Source organism: Erpetoichthys calabaricus, chromosome 4, assembly GCF_900747795.2.
Source record: "Erpetoichthys calabaricus chromosome 4, fErpCal1.3, whole genome shotgun sequence".
Classification (NCBI taxonomy): domain Eukaryota; kingdom Metazoa; phylum Chordata; class Cladistia; order Polypteriformes; family Polypteridae; genus Erpetoichthys; species Erpetoichthys calabaricus.
In genome coordinates, this window is record NC_041397.2 from 115,164,072 (window position 1) to 115,189,767 (window position 25,696).

General features: G+C 36.1%; 1 protein-coding gene across 4 annotated transcripts in view; it reads left to right on the forward strand.

Moving 5' to 3' along the window:
* The window catches only part of gk (glycerol kinase), a 100,303-nt gene that overhangs the window by 16,239 nt on the left and 58,368 nt on the right, over positions 1 to 25,696 (forward strand). For 2 of the 4 annotated variants that reach the window (XM_051926258.1, XM_051926259.1), the window contains exons 2-9: positions 9,229 to 9,302; positions 10,912 to 11,018; positions 11,428 to 11,505; positions 15,517 to 15,596; positions 17,101 to 17,238; positions 18,471 to 18,580; positions 19,414 to 19,480; positions 21,964 to 21,981. In XM_051926258.1, coding sequence (XP_051782218.1) covers positions 9,229 to 9,302; positions 10,912 to 11,018; positions 11,428 to 11,505; positions 15,517 to 15,596; positions 17,101 to 17,238; positions 18,471 to 18,580; positions 19,414 to 19,480; positions 21,964 to 21,981 — 672 coding nt within the window. The remainder of the gene's footprint in view (positions 1 to 9,228; positions 9,303 to 10,911; positions 11,019 to 11,427; positions 11,506 to 15,516; positions 15,597 to 17,100; positions 17,239 to 18,470; positions 18,581 to 19,413; positions 19,481 to 21,963; positions 21,982 to 25,696) is intronic. The other 2 variants (XM_028799708.2, XM_051926260.1) reach the window with 1 other exon arrangement.

The following is a 25,696-nucleotide window of genomic DNA, read 5'->3' on the forward strand; positions in this document are numbered from 1 at the left end:
TTCAGTATTTTAGTAGTAAAAGAACAGTCAAGGAGGAGGTGAAGTGCATCAGAAATAGTAAAGGGGAATTAAAAAATACAGACAGTGAAATAGCAGATGCTATAAATAAGCATTTTTCTCAGGTCTTCACAAGTGAGGAAGTAGATAACCTCCCAACGTAATTGGGACTACTAAGAAGGTACTGAGGGATTTGGATATTGTAAAGGGAGAAGTACTGCTCAGATTAAATAGAGTGAAATCAAACAATTCTCCAGGACCAAAAAATATTTACCTGCAAGTTCTTAAGGAGGTTAGCGAGTACAAGCAGTATATAAACCCTTGACACATATTTTCGGGAAGTCACTGTGCACTGGGGAAATTCTGAATGACTGGAAAATGGCAAATATTATCCCGTTATATAAAAAGGGTGACTGGACAGATCCAAGCGACTATAGGCTAGTAAGCTTAACGTACATCAGTGGAAAATTAATGGAAGGAATTATCAAGGGTAAGATTGAGCAGAACATGTCAAGTGCAGGAGTTTTACTGAGCAGTCAGCATGGGTTCAATAGAGGGAATATTTTGCTAACATGCCGGAATTCTATGAGGAAGCAACAAAAGGATATGATCAAAGTGGAGCTTATGGTATTCTTTATCTGGACTTTCAGAAAGCATTTTATAAGGTGCCACATGAGTGGTTGGGCATCAAACTAAAAGAAGTGGGAGTTTAGGGTGATGTTTATAGATGGGTGCAGAATTAACACTAGAATGACCAGAACCTACGAAAAAACTTGTAGATCCGGCCCACCTTAAATCGCTTCTTAAATCCGTTCACACCTCTCCGCCAGCATCCTTTGTCCTCTAAATGTGCTGATAAAAGACAAGCTGCCAGCAGCCGGCTATTCCATCCCCCCACCGACTTAGAACGTGCGTGAACTTTTCCCAGCTCATGCCTTGATTGATTATCTGGGAGTGAAGTGGAAATAATAGATCGTTATTTGGAACACATGCATTTCATGTGTGTTCCGTTTCTACAGTAATCTGTGTAAACACATTGTTAAAACAGAAACTTTTTCATATTTTAGTAATAAATGTTACAAAATGTAGTAGGCATAAACTGTTCCAAGCCTGAGTTCCAAAGATCAAATAAACACTTTCACAAAAGCTTCAAGGATGATATGACAATTTCCGTGGCGTAGCGCGCTAAGACTTGCTTCTTAGAGCGCAGCAGCTTTGCCGTGCCTCACAGACCTGAGTTCGATTCCCCGCTGGGGATAAAGTGTTGCTTTTTTTTTTTCTTGTTAACCTCAAACGGACATAAAATTTATAAATTGGTATGCACTGTCAGTTAATGAGATCGTTATATTTTCATGTGGGATGCTCCTTTTAAAATATTTTTTTAACAATTGAGACTGCAATTAACATGAACAACTGTCCCTATAACTGTTATTTTTAAGATCCATAACACACAGACAGACAGAGCACTGCGTAATAGAGAGACAGACAGGCAGAGATATATAAATAAACAGGGAAGGCACATGTACTGAAAGAAAAAAAAGATCAACATGTGCATTGTTCCTGCTGCACTGGATAAGTTCACGTGCTCTAACATCACCCCTCCCCCCCATCTGACTCTCTAAATAACAGCACAATCCCTGGACAGGGCCTCAGCTCATCGCAAGGTGAATACAAGCACACACGTACAATGGAGTCATTTTAGCGTAACCAAATCCCCAATTCTGCATATCTTTGGAAGGAAACCGGAGCACAGTGTGGAAACCCAGCAGGAAAACATGCAAAACCCAAGCAGCAAATACCAGCGACGTGACTCCCTGCGAGACAGCAGTGCTATCTCTCTGCCATCATGTCACCCCCATGTGTGTAATTATTAACAGTATTCATTATTTAAATGAAATTAACGATTTATCTGTACAATGTAACATACATACTTTAATGCATTTCATCATGAAAATAATATCAAGTATAAATCTAAAGATTCTAAATTTGTAGAGAGTTGGAATATCATACATTTAATGTGTTCTGTGTGGTGATCCATTGCTGCTTGCCGATGCTGTCACGTCAGGAGGAAGTCCCAAGAAGCTCGTAGCGATTAAAAACTGGGATGACGTTTATGACGGTCTGCTTTAACGATAAAGTAAACTACGAGGTTAAAGTGGTCATTTCGAGATTAAAGCCAAAATTTCCACTTTAATAACAAAATACACGTTTTCACCATGTCCTTAATTCGTTTTCTCTGTGGCTCAAATACAGCGCTGTACATTATGTTGCTGTTGTGAAGTTGCAAAAAAAAAAAAGAAAAAAAAAAAAAGGATGGCACAAAAGATGGTATGTGAGATTTTCAAAATGTATCGTGTCATTATGATCGAGAATATGCGACACTTGAATATAAAAGCACCACCAATGCATAGGTATGCCAGCATGTTGCTTCACCGCATCGAACCATTCATCAAATATTGAAGCGCGCACATCAATCCCCTGTGGTGGGTTGGCACCCTGCCCAGGATTGGTTCCCTGCCTTGTGCCCTGTGTTGGCTGGGATTGGCTCCAGCAGACCCCCGTGACCCTGTGTTCGGATTCAGCGGGTTGGAAAATGGATGGATGGATGGACATCAATCCCGTAGGATCCGCATAGAGGCTTTCTGTCGCATGTAGATAGTAAACAGAGACTCTGACGTCACATTTCAACTTTTATCACACTGTGCCCCCCGACTTTTTGCTGGTACTGCAACTCACGCACGTGTCGCGTTAATTTTTGAGGACCTACTCCGAGGACACATCAAATGAACACTGGGAACACATGGCAGCCACATGCTCATACGCGTTCTGAGCATGAAGTATAAACGAGCCCTAAGAGGGGACTTGATTGAAGTGTTTAAATTATTAAGGGGATTAGTCCAGTGGATCGAAACTGACTTTAAAATAAGTTCATCGAGAACACAGGGAAACTTGTTAAGGGTAAATTTTGCACAAACATTAGCAAGTTTTTCTTTATGCAGAGAAACATAGACACCTGGAATAATAGCTACCAAGTAGTGTGGTAGACAGAAAACTAGTTATTTTGGAGGAATTAAGTCGATAGTACCTGTTCTCATCTAGATTGTCCTAATACTTTCTACAAGTACTACTTCCTTCAGATATTATGGTACCCTTTGTTTGCTTTTCTTGCAGTAAATGTTTATGAATTTATTAATTTCTGATTCTGACATTTTAAAAACAAGTGGTATGCAGAAGCCCAGCTGTGTGCACAGGTAAATCAGAACTGACCATTAAACCACATAAATTCTTAAACGTATCGGTAGTTTTTTTTCTTTCTTTTTTTTCTTTTTTAAATACACTAACCATGATTGTATTAGTATAATACATAATGTATTAAGCATTTAACCCACAGTTTTTATTGTGTTCATCTTGAAATCTTTTTGTATTCAATTGGAAGTATTTGCAGTATATTCAAAACAAAACATTTGGTTGTGAAAGTGAAAACGAAAATCTTATTAAATGTAATCATTTAAAATTATAGAAAATATCTAATCTGTTAGATGTAGTTGCCAAATGCAATTGGGAATCTCACTGTGACTGGCTGTTACCAACCCTTTCTTGTTCTCTATTCTTTATCCTAAAGGATGTTCTTTGGGGAAGTTTTCCATTGGAGTTTTTCTATTCCCTTCCTCCAGTGCCATGTATCCACTTCTTCTGGTAGCTTGATATCTCTTTTAATCATAAACATTACTTCTTTTGATTATATTGTGTTCTGTAAGAGAGATTCAAATTATATAGACCTGATAGAAGTGTAAATTTAAATTGGTATGTGTGCTAAGGTATGTGAATTTTGCATGGTTTTTAACCACACAGTATATTAGAATATTTATATGAATATAATTTAACTTAAATCGAAAAGATTACATGTGTAGTTTCATTACATTAGTTCAGAAACTACTTAAATATAGAAAACAACAAGTTTTGATGTGAGGCTCGTGCTCTATGGAGGTCTGAGCTACGGCTGATGCTCATCTTTTATTTAAATGGTTCAGATAAAAAGAAGCAAACATAATTTGCAAAGGATACCAAGTCAAAAGTTAGCATAAATCTCACTGCTGGAGTTAAAACAATGGCACATTAAGTTTAACATATAAGAATCAGTAAAGAAAGAAAAGTTAGAAAGTGTGCCTCTTAATGATGTGAACTGATGACTGTGCACAACCAGGCATAAATGTGATTAAATGTGGATAGTACGATACTAAATTACAGTGGGTACGGAAAGTATTCAGACCCCCTTCAATTTTTCACTCTTTGTCATATTGCAGCCATTTGCTAAAATCATTTAAATTAATTTTTTCCCTCATTAATGTACACACAGCACCCCATATTGACAGACAAAAAAAGAATTTTTGAAATTGTTGCAGATTTATTAAAAAAGAAAAACTGAAATATCACATTGGTCCTAAGTATTCAGACCCTTTGCTCAGTATTTAGTAGAAGCACCCTTTTGAGCTAATACAGCCATGAGTCTTCTTGGGAAAGATGCAACATGTTTTTCACACCTGGATTTGGGGATCCTCTGCCATTCCTCCTTGCAGATCCTCTCCAGTTCTGTCAGGTTGGATGGTAAACGTTGGTGGACAGCCATTTTTAGGTCTCTCTAGAGATGCTCAATTGGGTTTAAGTCAGGGCTCTGGCTGGGCCATTCAAGAACAGTCACAGAGTTGTTGTGAAGCCACTCCTTCGTTATTTTAGCTGTGTGCTTAGGGTCATTGGCTTGTTGGAAGGTAAACCTTTGGCCCAGTCTGAGGTCCTTAGCACTCTGGAGAAGGTTTTTGTCCAGGATATCCCTGTACTTGGCCGCATTCATCTTTCCCTCGATTGCAACCAGTCATCCTGTCCCTGCAGCTGAAAAACACCCCCACAGCATGATGCTGCCACCGCCATGCTTCACTGTGGGGACTGTATTGGACAAGTGATGAGCAGTGCCTGGTTGTCTCCACACATACCTCAGTGCAAGACACATGACAGCCCGCATGGAGTTTGCTAAAAGACACCTGAAGGACTCTGAGATGGTGAGAAATAAGATTCTCTGGTCTGATGAGACCAAGATAGAACTTTTTGGCCTTAATTCTAAGCGGTATGTGTGGAGACAACCAGGCACTGCTGGAAAGGGAAAGATGAATGCGGCCAAGTACAGGGATATCCTGGACAAAAACCTTCTCCAGAGTGCTAAGGACCTCAGACTGGGCCGAAGGTTTACCTTCCAACAAGACAATGACCCTAAGCACACAGCTAAAATAACGAAGGAGTGGCTTCACAACAACTCTGTGACTGTTCTTGAATGGCCCAGCCAGAGCCCTGACTTAAACCCAATTGAGCATCTCTGCAGAGACCTAAAAATGGCTGTCCACCAATGTTTACCATCCAACCTGACAGAACTGGAGAGGATCTGCAAGAAGGAATGGCAGAGGATCCCCAAATCCAGGTGTGAAAAACTTGTTGCATCTTTCCCAAGAAGACTCATGGCTGTATTAGCTCAAAAGGGTGCTTCTACTAAATACTGAGCAAAGGGTCTGAATACTTAGGACCATGTGATATTTCAGTTTTTCTTTTTTAATAAATCTGCAACAATTTCAAAAATTCTTTTTTTTGTCTGTCAATATGGGGTGCTGTTCGTACATTAATGAGGGAAAAAATTAATTTAAATGATTTTAGCAAATGGCTGCAATATGACAAAGAGTGAAAAATTGAAGGGGGTCTGAATACTTTCCGTACCCACTGTATATCAGTAGTGTGCTGTTTGGTATTTTAGAGAAGTCATTAGTAAACTGTGTAATACACCATGTCTGGATTACTATTGTTTGTTTGTCTGGCTTAACAAGGTCCAGATGAATAGGCACCATGTTTGTATTTTTCCACCCGAGACACAGCATGTGTAAGTTACAAATTTTACCCTAAGCCAGGACTGTGAGCGTAGGATATACAGTTTGTTGAACAGAATGTAACATTTACTTGTATTTTACAGGTTCTTTGGGTGGTTGGGGAAATACTAGAGGCACTAAATATTTTTATTCAAGTGAGATTAGTTCATTCTGTGTTAAAGAGCTTCAGATTTTCCACATAAGTTGAGCCACAGATAGACTTGACAGGTCACCTGCTTTACAAAGTGAAAAGAAGCAGGACATAGTGATTATTATTCCGGGTGTGAACGGATATCAATGGAGAGTGAGGTAAAACAATAGCTAGATGTTTTGAAAGACTACTGTTGATTTTGGCAGGGGAGCAACATAACTACTGTTTAATTTACAACTGTATATATGAACGTATAAATGGCATATTTACGTATATGTATTGAAGTATTTACAGTGGTGGTTTTCCTTTCAGCTAATTTATATGCCACACAATTCTGCAATCAATTTCACTTCTGGCTAACTTGCTGGGTTTTTTGCTCTGTGCTGAGAGTGTACATATGTGAAATCTTTTAGATAACAAAGCAAAAATAACTTAATCTCTAACTGTAGTGCCAATGAACACAGTAACAGTTGAAGAGGATGCTATCCATCATCCATTCATTTTCAAATCTACTGTACTTATCATGAACAGGGTTGCAGGGAAGCTGGAGGATATCCCAGCAGGCATTGAGCACAAAACAGAAACAATCCCTGGACAGAGCATAATAGAAATATCAAGTTGCAGTTTATTCATAAAATAATTATTTTTTTTCCATGAAATTAGAGCAAGAGAGAGAGTACAGTGCAGGGATTGAGAATTGCTAAAATCAAATAAATCAATTTGCCTAGATAACATTTATCCAAGTGTTCTCAAGGAAATTAGTGATTACATATTAAAACCTTTAACATCTACTTAGTTTAACTATAATAATTTTATATAATTTTTATAGCATCTTTCCTATGTGCAAAGCACTTACTTGGTTTATTCGTGAAAACTGGACACCATTAAACTCTTGTTATATTTATATATATATATATATATATATATATATATATATATATATATATATATATATATATAATATATTGTAACAGATACGTCCTTGATCCACCTCTCGGACCCTCAGGTACCACTCCAGACACGAGGTATAAACACAAGACTTCTTTATTTTCTTGTCTTCACGTGCACAAAGCACCCTCCACTCCACACTCATAAATCACAATACTAAGGCACAATAAATCACTCCTCCTCGCCCAGACACTTCGCCCTCCTACCTCCCAGCTCAGCTCAGTCTGGGCTTACCCACAATCCTTTTATACACCCTGACCCGGAGGTGTTCCTGTCCAACAGTCCACAGTTCCTTATTCCTTCCGGGTCAGGGTAAACAGTCCTTTTCCTCAACCCGGGAGCACGTTGTTTCTTCCTGTCACGTGATGATGACGTACCCCCGGGTTATAGGGCACATACGAGCCCATGAGCCCCCCTACAGCGACGCCTGGTGGCCCCCAAGGTATCCAGCAGGGCTGTGTGTAGAAACTACATAGTCCATGAGGCCCTGCTGGACCTCGGGGCATGTCCATGCTGTCCGGAGAGCTCCTCCTGGCGGCCTGGGGGTGAGGGCCAGAGTAAGAAGCCGGCAATCCTCCACAATATATATATATATATATATATAATATATATATATATATATATGGCTGAACTGATCCTAGTAACTTGCAGGTCTATAAACTTAGCAGGTATCACAGGTGTATTAATGGAAGCAAATATTAAAGACATGGTCAAGCAACACTAATCAAGTACACAAGTTACTATTGAACAGTCAACAAGGGTTTAGTGGGGGAGATTATGTTCAATCAAAATGCTAGAATTTTGAGGAAGCAAAAAAGTCTTTGGTGAAAGCTTAGGAAACAGTGTTATTTATCTTGATTTTTGTGATGCATAAAAGTCCCTCTTTAGAAGCTCATGGTCAAACTAAAAGAAGTGTGAGTTCACGGTGTGTTGTGATGGATGCAAAAGCACAATTTTCCAAATCAGATAATTTTACAAATGAGGTCTCTCAGGAGTCAATGCCGCGGTGTTGCCCATTTTAATAACCAACAATCTGATGTGAAATGTTACACACAAGAAGTAGTAATATTATATATAATTATACAATAGAGATTGTGAATCTTAAAAGTATGGACATAAAAGTCACCTTGGATTTGTCATTGTTCACATTCATATCATCTGCAGAAGTAATTAAGAAAGGTAATAGGATGTTGAGTTACATACTGTATAGCTATAGTATGCTACTGTATGTTATGCTTAAGCAGTACAGTGGACTTGTGAGGCCTTTTCTGGAATATTGTGTTCATTGTTGATGTATAGAGTTACTAGACTCTTCTGGGTATGGGATCTGAGGAAAGGCTGAAGAAGTTTAACATTTCAGTTTAAGTAAACTGAGCTTAAGAGACAAAGAGGAGTTCAGAATTATGAAGGGAAATTGTACAGTGGATTCCAGTATAAATGTTTTGCCTAGAAAGGTATGTGAATAGAGATTAATGAGCTGTGTTAGGCTGCCTAGACTGCTCTTGTCATAATAATATTCTTATATTCTTAATTGTTTGTGTATACACATACACAGTTGTACCTAATACTTCAAACAGCCTCCTGAAACTAATCATGTTCGAAGTCTGAAGCAATTTTCCCCAGTAGAATTAATGGAAAGTGAATCAATCCATTCCCAGATACTTAATAATACCCATTTTGATAAATGTAAACAGCAAATATGCATAATTTAAATTAAAGTAACAGAATTAAATGCCCTAAATAATAAAACATGAAAACAATAAAAATATGTCAATACTGTGTAATAAAATGAAAATTGCATTTACTGTACCTTAGTGAATAATAGTGATGTTGAGTGTGGATGCCATGGTTAATAGATAGGGACTATATATATACAACCAAACACACCAAAAATAAAGTGAAAGTAGCACTGAAAACACATGAGCATAACGCGCTCTCACTGTTAAAACATCGTTTGCAAGACAATTTTAGTGGACAACAGATGATATTTATGCTCGCTGCGTAAGCACCATCTATTGCTGCATTTTTTTCACTGCACATGCAGTTCAAACATAGAAGTAGTATTCAAACCAGAAATATCTACCAAGCAAAATCAAGTTATGTTTCCATTAAGATGGCTTCTTTATTCTTAGGATAGTCTTAAAATGCTGTATATTTACTACAGTATATGTTTTGTATCTTTTTCCCTTTATTATCATTTGTATTATTCTTCATTTATTTTCTTTTAAGGTTTTCAATGCTAAAACTGCAGAATTATTGAGCCACCATCAAGTAGAAATAAAGCAGAAGTTTCCTAAAGAAGGGTATGTAATTGTACTTTGAAATATAACCTCATTTTTATTGTACAAAAACATAATTCTATATAAAATATAGTTTTTATACTTATACTAGGATGGAGGTACTATTTCCATTATATTGATAAGCTGTGGGTGCAAACTACAAAGCATGTTTTTGTTCTTGCAGTTTAAATTCCTTGACTTGTATTAAGTGAGTCACAGTATTTGTATACATTTCATGTTTAACAAGACTATTTAGGAATAATAAATGTTCAATTCAGATTAACTTGATCCATTAAGATAGATTTACCGAATGTTTTGTATAAAAGCCTTATAGGAAAGTAAGTCCATGTAGTTTATATTTCTAACCATCATAATGTGATTCATGCATCCATCCCCTCACAAGGTACAGTCACACACATCCAGCATGCACTTCAAGGAACAGTTTAAAATCATCAGTTTCTTATAACACACTTGTCTTTGAGTTCTAGTCGGAAAACCCATTTCTACTTGGGAAGTACATGCAAAGTCACATAAACAGTTATATTGCCAAAATTCATGTCCAGGACTTTGAAGCTGTGAGGTAGCAATGCCAATCCCTCTGCTACCATTCTACCCTTAATGCACTCTACATGCATTTGTTTTAAATTCAACTTTTGTATATGTAAATATTATGACCACTTTATTTAGAAAGTATGATTGCCTTACATACATACATTTTGATATGATCTTTAAGCCAAATTAACAGATATTCATGATATAACATACCATTATCTAATCCAATTACTCTAGGGTTGCAGTGAGCAGCACTGAGTGCCAGGCAGGAAAGGGTGCCATACACTTTACAGGGCCCACCCACCCTCACACTTACCTGGAGCCACAGGTTGAAGACACTTCACAAAGACAATGACCGAATGCAGGATTTAAATCCAGAAAGCTAGATCCATGAGGCAGCAATATTAACTATAGTGCCACCATGAGTCACATATTAACCTAATCTGCATATCTTGCGAATGTGGCCACGAATCCTTAGTACCCAGAGCAAAAACGATGGAGTTACTGGGAAACCTTCAGACTACTTGCAGACAAAGGCAAGACAAAGGAATCAAACCCATGATGCTAGATCTGTGAACCATTAGTGTTGTCCACTGTTCCACCATGCCATACCCCCATTTCAAACATTCGTGTCATGCGTATCTCCCATTGTCAAAACATGAACAATTTTCAAGCTGCCTCACCTTTTTTCTTTGCATCTAATTATTTATGTTAAATCATTTTGTAACTGTGTTATCTTGACATTAGTACATTAATATGAAGGGAAACGTATGACTGAAAATAATTTTAGATGCATGCTTTTTATGCTGAGGACCTTACTAACTTGTACAGTCCACACCTGAGAAACAAATTTCTTTGCTACTTTTCAAAAGTGGGTAATTTTTTAAAGTTCCATGATTTATGTCTGTTTTCCCCTACATGTATTTGATACTTGGTATAGAGTTTTTATAAAATTACGATTTTTTTTCTTGTGTTTGTCTTCATTTTAATGTCACAGTTTGTAAAAAGAAAAAAAAGAGAAAAACACTGAATTGTTTTAGAATATTAACTGTTTATATCTTATATTCTGTTTTCAAATAAGATGGGTTGAACAAGATCCAAAGGAGATTTTGCAGTCTGTTTATGAGTGCATGGAAAAGACCTGTGAGAAGCTTTCCCAGCTTGGCATTGATATTGCTAATATTAAGGGTAAGTTCCTACCTGTCTGGAAAAGGCTCACATTTATTATTTATTTTTATTATGTTAAATAACATCTGAGCACAACTAACAAAAATGTAAATATGAGACAGTTTTGTCTATGTTTTCACATATTAATTTTTTACTTACATAATAATGTATTCTTAACAGATTTCATATTTTGAAATAAAAAAGCCTTTCTTTTTGTTTAAATTAATTGTAATATATGCATGGCAAACTTGACAAGTATATACAGTATGTTTACTGAAATATAATGAATTATGTGACAGTTTTTCCTTTTTTAAATTAATTCCTGTAATTGTTTTGTACTTTTATTTTGTGCTACGTTATAAACGAGAACTGTGTAAGGTGCATTTTGACAGATTTACGTATCTTTCTTTCATTTTGTTTTATAATAAAGCTGTTGGAGTCAGCAATCAAAGAGAAACAACAGTTGTCTGGGACAAAATGACCGGTGATCCTCTTTATAATGCAATTGGTAAGACAATGTAATTATGTATATTTTCAGAAAACAAGTGCAAAAATATTACTTTATATAGATAGATAGAGATAGATAGATAGATACTTTATTAATCCCAAGGGGAAATTCACATTTTAGGGTTCGATAGCAGACAAAAGATAAATTAGGCACTGTATAGACTCAGTTTCCTTTCATTTATTTTAAAAGAATTGTCAAAACCTAAGCGATATATTGATCAAGTAACAGAAAACATGTCTCATAAATGTTTGGATGAAATTAATGCACAATTTAGTATGAGAGAGATTTGTGTAATTCAGAGATAATAGTAAATATTACAAATCTGGAAACTTTACTACATCAGCAGCATCATAAGAATCTTATGTATATTTTACAAAGAGGAGCTCATCATCTTCATCATTTTCAGCCATGCTATCATAAACTTTTAGCTAACTTTAGCCAGTCTCTTGGTTAACTAAATTGGCCAGTTCAAACCGTCTTCAAAGAGACTATCACTCATAAGGAGACATGTGACACTTGGGAAGTTTGTGTCTGGAAGTCAATGTATTTTTATATGTTTTCTGTTGCTGTTCACAAAACCACTAGCAGCACTGGTACTCCAGCACTGGTGCCACTATGAGGGACAGTTCATTAAGCCTCGCATTATATTCAAGGTGTTTTATTGAAATGCAGTTCTATTCCAAACCAGTCCTCACTTGCATTTTTCAATGGATTTCAATAGGTGGAAGAGTTACCTAATTCACAATTAAGAACTTTTGTGCTGGTGATGTATTGCCCTTTGTGGTTGCAGATTGTTTCACAGTGGCCATTCATGTAAATGCGGAGCAGTCTATTTTATGAATGAGAGTTTTTACACCAACAGGCCAAGGTGAGAGAGAGAGAAAAGAGGACAGAAGCATACTATTGGATGGAGTTGGTGTATCAAAGCTATAATTTTTAGTGCAATATTGACTGTCATAAAAATTAAATTAGGAGTAACTTTATGCTCTGGCCAAGTGGAAGTTATTAATCTGGGGCCATTTTGCCTTTTTCCCATAATTATTTCCAGTGCTGATTTAAATAAATAATTAATCTAATTATGTGTGTGTGTGTGTGTGTGTATTTGTGTAACTGTATGCATCCTGCACTGATTTTTCTTCTAAAGTTTTCTCATTTCATTAAAACAGTTAATGTGGCACACTAGCTTCAATTCACATAAACAAGAGAAACAACACTTTCAAATGTGTGAGTTTTGGGAGAAACATTGGCCTAGGTAAATTTAGGCAATGGTTATTAATAATAATAATAATTAGGGCTGGGCAAGTTAACATGTTATTATCGTGTTAACGCATTAATTAATGCCGACAAATTATTTTATCGCACGTTAATGCAGTTTTTGTTATTATTTCGAAAGTCTCAGTCTCACTATTGATCGATACAGATCAGTGATCTTCTTGTTACAGCACTTTTCGATGCGCTTTTGCTAGAAGGAAAGTTAGCTTTGTTGATTTGACCTCTGTTCCCTGCGTGTGCATGAGTAGCGAAGAGCAAACAGCTTCTAAAATGGCATACTGGAGAGATACCAAAGTGAATGCTCAAAGCAAAACTTTTTTCGTATTATTGTTGAATCAGACTCTGATTTGTCAGACTCAGATTTTGATGCGAGTGATCTGGTGATGTAGATCGAAAACGACAGTGAGGTACTGGCATCAGCTGATCGGTCCCCAGCTGATCGTGGTGCTGAACACATTTGTGTAGCTGATGTACCTATGGCAACGTTCGCCTGGGAGGACAGACACTTACGATGACAGGAGGTACAAACCATATTGCTTCTCATTGCAACTGTCAACCCGCGTGCACCTGTCTCACAAAGACAACCAGGCAGCCAGCCCACCGTGTATTCCTGCTGGCCGTCGAGTCGCTGCTGCTGCAAACAGGTGCCAACAGCAGGCAAAACAGGCAGCAACAGACATTATATGTTGATTTATGTGTGAAATCATTGATTTGTGCGCTTTTCAGAAAACTGAGTATTTTGGAAAAAATATTAGCCTTCAAAGAGTTGCTACTGAACATAGACTGTTTATGCTGCTCCCTGATAAAAGAAAATGTTTCTGCTGGCATCTGTTCAGATAAAAAAGAAAACAGATTTAGAAATGTTAACTTGCTGTTGCTCAGAAGGTGCCTGTTATAATGTTGTGATTGTGGCTCTGGACTCTGAGGATAACTTGTTTTTCTATAACAAACTAGATAAAACATTAATGCCCTGGCATGTGGCAAATTGCTCTGTTTTTATATTTGATTTACATTAATGTTTAAGTTGAGATTTACAAAAAATATTTAACTGCTACTATGTAAAGGGAATACTGCTGTTAAAATGCACCTTATTTGTTTAAAGTGTTTGCAAACCAAATACATGCAATACACTACATTTGAGTTCATTATTGAATTTTGTGCATAACAATGTGATTGTTGTGATTGTCCACGATTAATCACAATTAAAAAAAATGTAATCGTTGCCCAGCACTAATAATAATACATTTTATTTATACAAAGGCGCCTTTCTAAGCACTCAAGGACACAGAACAAACAATAAATAAAAGCACACATTATAAACAGAACTTAAAGCACCAGAAAATACAGAAAATATAAAAAGTTAAAACTAAACAAAGCCATTGTAATCATTGAAAAAAGCCATTTCGAACAGATGGGTTTTAAGTTTACATCTGAAAGTTGAGAGTGATTCAGTATTTCTAAGCTCAGTAGGTAATGAGTTCCAGAGCTTGGGAGCAGAACGGCTGAATGCTCTGCTCCCCATGGTGGTTAGATGAGTGAGAGGGACAGTCAGGTGGATGGAGGAGGAGGATGTAAGGTTACGGGAGGGAATGGCAACATGAAGAAGGTTATAATAATAATAATAACATTTATTTGTATAGCACATTTTCATACAAAAAAGTAGCTCAACGTGCTTTACATAATGAAGAACAGTAAATAAAAAAAATTATAACAACATAAGAAATTAAAATAAGACAATATTAGTTAACATAGAAAAAAGTAAGGTCCAATGGCCAGGGTGGACAGAAAAAACAAAAAAAAAACTCCAGACGGCTGGAGAAAAAAATAACATCTGCAGGGGTTCCAGGCCACAAGACCGCCCAGTCCCCTCTGGGCAATCTACCTAACATAAATGAAATAGTCCTCTTGTGTTCTCATGGTTCTCACGGAAGGAGAGAAGGTTGGACATATATGGAGGGGTGAAATTATGAATGGCCTTAAATATTAATAGAATAATTTTAAAATCAATTTGAAACTTAATCCGGAGCAAATGAGGCTGCTGCAAGACCGGAGTAATATGGTGAATAGGTGGGGTTTGAGTAATGATGTGAGCAGCAGAATTCTGGACCAGCTGAAGCTTATAGAGAGATTTATTACAGAGACCAAAGAGGAGCGAATTGCAATAGTCCAGATGAGAAGTAACAAGACTGTGAACAAGAATGGCAGTGATATGGGGAGTGAGGGAGGTGCAGATGCGATTAATATTCCGTAGGTGGAAGTAAGCAGACCGGGTGATGCTATTAATGTAAGATTGGAAAGATAGAGTACTATCAAGGATGACATCCAGACTCTTGACCCGAGGTGAAGGGGAAACAAAGGAGTTATGAATAACAAGTGAAAGATTATCGGCTTTGGATAATGTTGATTTTGTACCAATGAGGAGAACATCAGTTTTGTCACTGTTTAATTTTAAAAAAATTGAAGAAAACCAGGATTTATTTCAGTAATGCAGTCAATAAGCGAAGATGGTGGAAAAGAAGAGGTGGGTTTACTAGCAAGGTGGAGCTGGTGTCATCAGCATAATAGTGAAAATTAATGTTATATTTACGAATGAATTAAACACAGATGTATTTAAATTTTATCTATTGTCCCTTCTTATGTCTGACCAGGAGAATTGTTCTGTCAGTTTCCATCTTTTTTTGTGCCTATTAAAGACACTGTGAAAAAAAATATTTTTTTTTTCTCTTTCATAACTTACAGTATGGCTTGACCTCAGAACACAGTCCACAGTAGAGAGGCTTATAAACAGAACTCCTGGTAAAAACAAGAACCATCTTAAGGTGAGTATTAAATTAAAATGGTTACATTTATCATAAATTGTGTATCTGGATGGGACCTTATGGATTAGTTTGCAGGTTCATATCCAGTGAAATCATCTTGTTGTGGATACAGTCAGGTTTTTATGCATGTAAAAAATACACTGGTATTCAGTGTTCTGATGAAGAGTTCTCATTTACAAGGTCATTTCATTTGGGAAAATCTGTAACTAACACAAATTTTAAATAAATCATATGTATTTAAAACAATCTCAAGTTTCTCATGTCGATAGAGAGATAGATAGATACTTTATTGATCCCCAAGGGGAAATTCACATACTACAGCAGCAGCATACTGATAAAAAACAATATTAAATTAAAGAGTGATAAAAATGCAGATATAACAGACAGTAACTTTGTATAATGTTAACGTTTACTCCCCCGGGTGGAATTGAAGAGTCGCATAGTGTGAGGGAGGAACGATCTCCTCAGTCTGTCAGTGGAGCAGGACAGTGACAGCAGTCTGTCGCTGAAGCTGCTCCTCTGTCTGGAGATGATACTGTTTAGTGGATGCAGTGGATTCTCCATGATTGACAGGAGCCTGCTCAGTGCCCGTCGCTCTGCGACGGATGTCAAACTGTCCAGCTCCGTGCCTACAATAGAGCCTGCCTTCCTTACCAGTTTGTCCAGGCGTGAGGCGTCCCTCTTCTTTATGCTGCCTCCCCAGCACACCACCGCGTAGAAGAGGGTGCTCGCCACAACCGTCTGATAGAACATCTTCAGCATCTTATTGCAGATGTTGAAGGACGCCAGCCTTCTAAGAAAGTATAGTCGGCTCTGTCCTTTCTTGCACAGAGCATCAGTATTGGCAGTCCAGTCCAATTTATCATCCAGCTGCACTCCCAGGTATTTATAGGTCTGTACCCTCTGCACACAGTCACCTCTAATGATCATGGGGTCCATGAGGGGCCTGGGCCTCCTAAAATCCACCACCAGCTCTTTAGTTTTGCTGGTATTCAGTTGTAGGTGGTTTGAGTCACAACATTTAACAAAGTCCTTCATTAGGTTCCTATACTCCTCCTCCTGCCCACTCCTGATGCAGCCCACGATAGCAGTGTCGTCAGCAAACTTTTGCACGTGGCAGGACTCCGAGTTGTACTGGAATAATGAATGAATTACATAACTAATTTGTTGGGTATCCAGTCATGTGCTGAAAATGTCCTAAGTGCATGTATTATTTCCTAAAATATTGTTAAATAAATATTTACAGAATGGGTGTGAACTTTCGAATTGAAGATCTGCCTCTCCCCTTCATTCACTGGTCAAGAGTCCTATCTTCAGTTCAACAGCTCTGTCCTACTTGAACACACTTGCTGTTCATGCACTACTCAGATGTTTTCAAAATATTTAACCATCTGTGTTTTTCTCTTGTGTTTTTTTTTCTGCCTGCTTTCACTCACCAACTATATTTTATTACATTTATTACATAAGTAACAATTTTAATGTTATTTATTTATGCAACCTAAAGCATAGGACAGGCCTTCCCATCAGTACCTATTTTAGTGCTGTAAAACTGAGATGGCTGATGGACAATGTGGAAGAAGTCAGAAGAGCCATTTCCAGTGGTCGTGCAATGTTTGGAACAATTGACTCCTGGCTTATATGGGTATGAATTTGTATTTTGATTGTTTAGGAATTGCTTCACCCTGTTTTAACTCTTTTCCTTGTGCATTTTGGTAATAGACTATGATGGGATTTGTAGTTGAGAGGGGACTGTAGTACATCCAGTGAAGGGTAGCTGTACCTTTTCACTGCAGTAGAATTTTATATTTCTTCCATAACCATTGTGAGCTGGAGTTATGAAGGGAGAGCATACTATAAAATAATCTTTTAAGTATATTGATCCAAAATTCATTTAAAAGTCTATTCTAGAATTGGTAGCCAAACAATTGATCAACAGTCTTTAGAAAATAGACATAAATGACAGGATTTAAAAGGCATGAAATACTTTTCATTCCAAATGATAAAGTTGGCATTATGATTGTGACCAGGTGGAAGTTCAAAACCAGCAAAACACCTTGTAATAAAGCATTATAATTATATATTTATTTAATGAATCTTTTAAAATATATTTTGTTATTTTGATTCCTTAGTAGTTAAACATTCTAAATTTCAAACATCTTCAAAAATTAAACAAAACAGAATGAAAAATGTAATTAATAAAATACTAAACCAAGTTTGCTAAACCAATAATGAAAAAGCAAAAAACAAGAGCTAAATTCAAACCCAGGATCTTAAGATGAAAATGGTCCAAAGACTAAGTACACTTGTAAAAAGGGGAATTTTGGGGGAAAAAGGGAGCCAAAGGATGCATTTTAAGAAGTTATCTGATGCCACAGTGCTCAGTGACCTATGGCAACATAAACAGGTCTCATAGGTAAGCACCTGAGTAGTCCTGTTGGGAACCAACAAGGGTAGAATTACAAATAATACAAAATATGTAGACAAAGTACAAACAGAGGAGCAAGGGTCAATAACCAAATTAACATACTAAAAAAAAAAAAAGTAACAAAAACACAGTCTTAATACTTGACTGAACTGAAGTGTCTTTAGTAACCTTAAAGTTCTTTTATGTTGTGTTTCAGCAGTATGTTCAGTTGCATATGTTTTTAAAGAATGTGTAGTTCTCAACTAGAAAGGATTTTATGATCACAATGATTTCACATGCATTGTTAATGTTTCAAAGTATATATTAAAGATAAAATGTACATTTGTTGAAAATATGATTATTTTTGTGAAAATCCATGTATATGGCACTGTAATAATTCACTAAATTCAAACATTCATTTAAAACATCTTGAACTAAGTTTGCATTCTTAATATTTTTGCTGTCCGCAGAGCTTAACTGGTGGAAAGAATGGGGGTGTTCACTGTACAGATGTGACCAATGCCAGTAGGACCATGCTCTTTAACATTAATACATTGGACTGGGACCCTGAACTCTGCCAGTAAGTTAATGATATTTATCATTTTATTTTTTATTACATTATTTTCAATTTAAAAAGAATATAAATAGTGTAAGGGTGCATTTATTGCAGGTAACACAATAGGCACATTTACTGCCACATTTTTTCATTTCAGTAAGACGTGTAATTAACAAGCAGACAATACTAGCAGAACTTTATGTGATATCAAGTCATGTATGCCATTTAAGTGTTACTGTTTGTAGGGGCTATTAAAGGTGCAGTTTTATCTGGAAAATGTTAGGTAAAAAGAGAAACCTAATCAAATAAGTTTTATATTAAGCTGTATGTGTTGAAAATACTGTTAATAATAATTGAAGAAAAAAAGAGTACTGTACTTGATGGCAAGAATAATGAAAGATAATGATGGCACATAGAAGGATCTTTGAGTTTACTTTCAGAATTAACTATAAAAAGGTAAAATATGCTATATGTCTTGCTAGTTGGAGGGGCTTGTAATTATGATAATTCCACTATTAAAATGAAAATTTCTAATTAATTTCTGTCAGATCCATTATAGTGTGACCTGTAAGCCTGATGCATATTGAAAATAGATTCATTGTTAATGCCATGTTTTTAACATGTACTGTACAATTGTATATAATTGTCTAGAGATTAAACGGTTTTCCTCATGATATATACTGTATTTAACATCTGTTAAAGTTTCAAGGTAGAAGTTGCCTTTTATGCAAATGTTACTTTTCATTCTTTAAAACCATTTGTTTATTTTATTTTATTTCACATATTCTTAGGTTTAGGATGCGGAATTATTATTTTTGTATTTTTTTTTATACATCATTGCTCTTTGTATTTCATAGATTCTTTGACATTCCGATGAAGATTCTTCCCAAAGTAAGGAGTTCATCAGAAATTTATGGTTTAATGGTGAGTGCTTTTATTTTTTAAGATATTTGTTGACATTATGGAAGTAAAAAATGGCTATTTTAAGCAATGCAATTCACGTAAATATGTATCATGGCAAACTACCACTAACCACTAGCAGTCAGTCCAGATACTTTCTCAATTACAAGAAAAAGCAGATTTTGTTTTATTTTCAGGTAAAGTCGTATAGTGTAACATTTCTGAATTTGCTTGTAGCAGTTCAGGGTTGATTCGATGGAGTGCAACAACCATCCAGGGGACTAGTTCATAACTACCAATTAACCTAAAATACATGTGATGGATGTGAGAGGGAAACTTGAGTATCCAAAGAAAAACTCATGTAGACAAGGAGAACATGCAGACTCCACACAGGCAGGGTCCCCAAGAGACTGGAGCTGTGAGGTATACCGTTAAGCATTGTAACACATGGGCACCACTATGGGCCATGGTTCATAACTAAATACCTCAGCGTTATTTATTAGCATTCCAAGATGACTGGTTGGTAACTGAGGCTACTACTGTAAGTGTCATCTCTTAGATTGCTCCATACCAGGGTAAACATGAAACTATGCATAGTGGCATAGCGTTGTGGCTTGAGAATTCATGAAAACACTGGTTGATGAGAAACTCCTTTTTTATCTACTGTGGAACACCTTAGTCAGGAACAATGTTGCTACTGTTGCTACAGTCATATGCTATTAAAATATTTTTACAACCTAACTAGAAAGTAAGGGAAAATGAACCCCTTCCAAAAAAAGCAAGCATTTTTTTTGTCAGACACAAAGATGGCTATTTATATACATCAATTTTATTTCTTGGTTGTGATGAAGTTTCAAAAACCTTTAATTGTTTACTGTAACTGTGCCCCTCATTTGTACAACTGAGTACTTGGTGGGATTTTTATTGTTATAACTCTAAATTGGATCATTAATTTACAAAGAATAGAGATATTAAATATATAATTAATCAAATTAATTTTCATGATTACCTGAATGTTGTCTGAAACTCTCATCAACTAAGAGGTACTATAATAGCTGATTTACACAGTAGTTTTCTTTTTGAAATATAGTACAAGTGTAATTCGTACTTTATTAGGCCAGAAAATGCATGTCTTTTTCCTTTTTGTCAACATGTTTTGAAAATTTCACAAGCAACAGTGTTGTATAATAATTCTTGAAGACTAAAGATGATAAAATACTGTATAGGCACAAGGAAGTAAATTGATATGGACAGTATTTTCTTTGGCAAACAACTAGTATTACTGTTTTGTCATTTTTGTAATCTCTCTCCATTGTTTCTGAGCTGTGCCCTTGAACCTACCCAGTAAATATGAATGAATTGTGTTCAGCAAAATTGTAGAAAGAAATTTAGTCTTTAAAAAATACTTGTTCCATTAGAGTGTTGGAATTGTTCATTTTAGATAATACACCTCAACACACTGCTATATAACTTTTGCTATTTTCAATGTATAGTGTTTATTGACATCCTTATTTGCTCATTCTATCTCTTGGTGCAATGCTTTTCACCTGAGAGTACCTTTTTACTTTTCTGTTATTCACAATCTACAAATATGTAGAGACAATGCATATATGTTATTTAGACAATAATATAACACTGTGCTTGGCAAAATGAAATAGGAGAAAAAAAATTAAGCTTTTCTTTGACTGTTCATTCATGAAAATTGGTCTTATATGCTTGCCACAGATCATAAGTGAAATACAATTGATGGGTATATGTAGACAGAAGAAAAGAAGGTTCTTTGTATTTAGCTTGGATGCATTTCCGCCTCTTGCTTTTCAAGCTACAGATTGATCAATGACAACCTATAAAACTCAGATATCTAGGCTTTAATGAGCAGTGGTAATAATCATCAACTTCTTTGTTGTCCATGGATTTACACTGCATTGTGTTATAATCTTTTTGAGTAATACAGTGAAACGCATGCTTCATGCCAATACCGTTAAGGGCAGACAGGGTTTCAAAACCTGTTTAAGTAGGCACAGAAAGGCTATGATGTTTTTTGGTTTTTCTTCTTTTAATTTATACTTCATTTGTTCTCTTTATTCATACCTCTCTGTGTTCTTTATTTGTTTCAATAAAAAGCCCATTGTTTATAGTTTTTAGTCTCTTTGGCTTTATTCAAGTATGGGGAAACACGAAGAACACACCATAGTATGCAGAGCAGGAAAGGTAGCAATACTACTTGTAAATAGATGAGATCAATTTTCTAGTTAGTGTTCACATTGAGAGAGGCTAGTGAACCATACTTTAAGATGAAATTTCACAATGTTTTAGAAAACATTTACCTTAAGGAAAAATAAATGAAACCAAGTAAGTTGTGTTTTTTCTGTAGTCACATATAGCAGTTCTTTTCTCCCTGTAAACAATCTGTAAGAGGTTTCAGTCCCAAAGTTGTAGGGGTGATGTTCTAGTTTAGCTAGTGGTCCTTGAACTTCTTCTTTATCACTTTTTTTGCTGACTTTTAGAAAATTTGCTCTAGTCTGGTGAGTAGTAGCCTTTTTCAGCCTTTTTCACCTGTGGCTTGTATAGTAGTTCTTCACCCTACTTAAAACCAAACAGTGCATTTCCAATTATTTACCATTTCTACTTGGTTTTATGAACATGACAAACTTTATGCTATTACACTAAATGAAATCCAGAATGGCTATTTTTCCAATTCCTCATTTTCAATGCTCAAAATTTAGGGTGACCACCTGGCTACAGAAATTTCAAAGAAATGTCTATCATTAATGTTTTCTCACTCACCATTGTATTTTTTCCTTGAGTGATTTCAAATCATGCAAAAAGATAGATCCACTTTTTTCCTAATTTTTTTTTGTCAAAAATACCCATTGGAAGTGGCTTTGCATAAAACATTAATTGATCATTCTTCACTGGTCTTGCCATAATTCAATAACTCAAATGCATACTGGAAAAATTGTTTAAAGTATCGGCACTGTTCAGAAGTTTTTTGAGGGCCAATCACTGTGCCTGAGATCTTTTGCAAGCTTCCTCTTTAATGGTTATTTCTGTAAGTTGAAACCAAGCAATAGATTAATATATTGGTGAGAGAGAACATCTTAACACATATATCTTAGAATATAGTATACTTTTGAGCACCATACTGATCACCGATAACTTGTTTTTTCTTAACACAGTGGATTGGGCATCCAAACATAAAAATTGTAATGGATAACACTTTGAAAACTACGACCTACTAAAAATACCTACTAACCAAACAGTTTTGGAGAAGTTATTAATGGGCTTAAAAGAAATCTGGATTAATCTCCATAACATACAATCAATTGGAATAATATTACAGTATTTATACATGTGTTTTTATATAGGGCATCAAAATGGAGCAATTTCAAAATTTTAGAGCTCAGTAATTATGTAATGTTTGTGTATTAGTAATTAGCATCAATGAGCATGCATCAACCAGTGAGTCAATATAATACCTACCTCTTGCACGGATCATAGAAGTAATTACCCAGAAGCGCTAATATCATGGATTCTTCATATGTTACATTGTATACAGTGGTGTGAAAAACTATTTGCCCCCTTCCTGATTTCTTATTCTTTTGCATGTTTGTCACACAAAATGTTTCTGATCATCAAACACATTTAACCATTAGTCAAATATAACACAAGTAAACACAAAATGCAGTTTTCAAATGATGGTTTTTATTATTTAGGGAGAAAAAAAATCCAAACCTACATGGCCCTGTGTGAAAAAGTAATTGCCCCCTGAACCTAATAACTGGTTGGGCCACCTTTAGCAGCAATAACTGCAATCAAGCATTTGCGATAACTTGCAATGAGTCTTTTACAGCGCTCTGGAGGAATTTTGGCCCACTCATCTTTGCAAAATTGTTGTAATTCAGCTTTATTTGAGGGTTTTCTAGCATGAACCGCCTTTTTAAGGTCATGCCATAGCATCTCAATTGGATTCAGGTCAGGACTTTGACTAGGCCACTCCAAAGTCTTCATTTTGTTTTTCTTCAGCCATTCAGAGGTGGATTTGCTGGTGTGTTTTGGGTCATTGTCCTGTTGCAGCACCCAAGATCGCTTCAGCTTGAGTTGACGAACAGATGGCCGGACATTCTCCTTCAGGATTTTTTGGTAGACAGTAGAATTCATGGTTCCATCTATCACAGCAAGCCTTCCAGGTCCTGAAGCAGCAAAACAACCCCAGACCATCACACTACCACCACCATATTTTACTGTTGGTATGATGTTCTTTTTCTGAAATGCTGTGTTCCTTTTACGCCAGATGTAACGGGACATTTGCCTTCCAAAAAGTTCAACTTTTGACTCATCAGTCCACAAGGTATTTTCCCAAAAGTCTTGGCAATCATTGAGATGTTTCTTAGCAAAATTGAGACGAGCCCTAATGTTCTTTTTGCTTAACAGTGGTTTGCGTCTTGGACATCTGCCATGCAGGCCGTTTTTGCCCAGTCTCTTTCTTATGGTGGAGTCGTGAACACTGACCTTAATTGAGGCAAGTGAGGCCTGCAGTTCTTTAGACGTTGTCCTGGGGTCTTTTGTGACCTCTCGGATGAGTCGTCTCTGCGCTCTTGGGGTAATTTTGGTCGGCCGGCCACTCCTGGGAAGGTTCACCACTGTTCCATGTTTTTGCCATTTGTGGATAATGGCTCTCACTGTGGTTCGCTGGAGTCCCAAAGCTTTAGAAATGGCTTTATAACCTTTACCAGACTGATAGATCTCAATTACTTCTGTTCTCATTTGTTCCTGAATTTCTTTGGATCTTGGCATGATGTCTAGCTTTTGAGGTGCTTTTGGTCTACTTCTCTGTGTCAGGCAGCTCCTATTTAAGTGATTTTTTGATTGAAACAGGTGTGGCAGTAATCAGGCCTGGGGGTGGCTACGGAAATTGAACTCAGGTGTGATACACCACAGTTAGGTTATTTTTTAACAAGGGGGCAATTACTTTTTCATACAGGGCCATGTAGGTTTGGATTTTTTTTCTCCCTAAATAATAAAAACCATCATTTAAAAACTGCATTTTGTGTTTACTTGTGTTATATTTGACTAATGGTTAAATGTGTTTGATGATCAGAAACATTTTGTGTGACAAACATGCAAAAGAATAAGAAATCAGGAAGGGGGCAAATAGTTTTTCACACCACTGTATGTGCTGGAAAAAAGTCCATGACATAAGCCATACACAAGAGAGAATCCTCTAAACTATGTCATCACACCAGATATTAGAGAAAGGATATGGAGAGAAACATAGCATCAGCTTGATGTCTGCCAAGCTAAAAATACTGCATTCGTCAGCATTACTAAAATGCTCATGTTTCCTTTCCATTTTCAAATGACAGCATTATGTTTGCATTTGAAGAGCTCTAGCATTTTGACATGATTCCATTATTTATGGATAGGAAGGCAGTGTGGCATAGTCACTAAGGATTTGAAACTCAAACCCTGATGTTGTGGGTTCAAATCCTGCTGCTGACTCTGTGTGACCACAAGCAAGTCAATTCACCTGCCTGTGCTCCAACTGGGAAAGAAAAAAACAAAGAACTATAACCAATTGTATCTCACGCGTGGTTAAGTTGCCTTGGTTAAAGGCATCAGCCAAATAAGAAATAATAATAATATAGACTGCATTCATGGAAAAGTTTTTTGTCACTGTACATTGAGCACTAGGTGTTGTTATTTTTAAATCATCAATTTTGAAGGGTGCTCAGTTCCAAAACTTAAAACCAGTGACAGGTTCGATTTTATAAACTTAAATATCCTCTACTTAATAATATATTACTTTTAAATTGCCTTTTGGAAATGTACTGCTAGTGTTTTATTTGGTTTGCATGATTTCCCCATGTACAAATGTTTGAAAATGAAAGCAAACTTTGGTGAAGGTTAGATAAACTCTAACATTTCCACAAGTAATGCAGGACATTACCTTGTGGTATTAAAGCAGATCTACATGCTTGCTTTTGTGCTTGTAACACGTATTTTAATTTTACGCATCACTCTTTAAGTATTCACTACCTATATATGTAAAAAAGCTAATGTTTATGGGTTCTGTTTTGTGTTTATGATAAGGATGATTTTAATTTTTAATTTCTTAGAGAAGTATTATTTACGCTGCCTTTGTTAATCTCCTTTAACAATAAAAAATATTTTCAAATTCATTAATGTCTTATATACTTAATTCTTATACATTTAATTAAAATGTAGACTGTGGCTGTT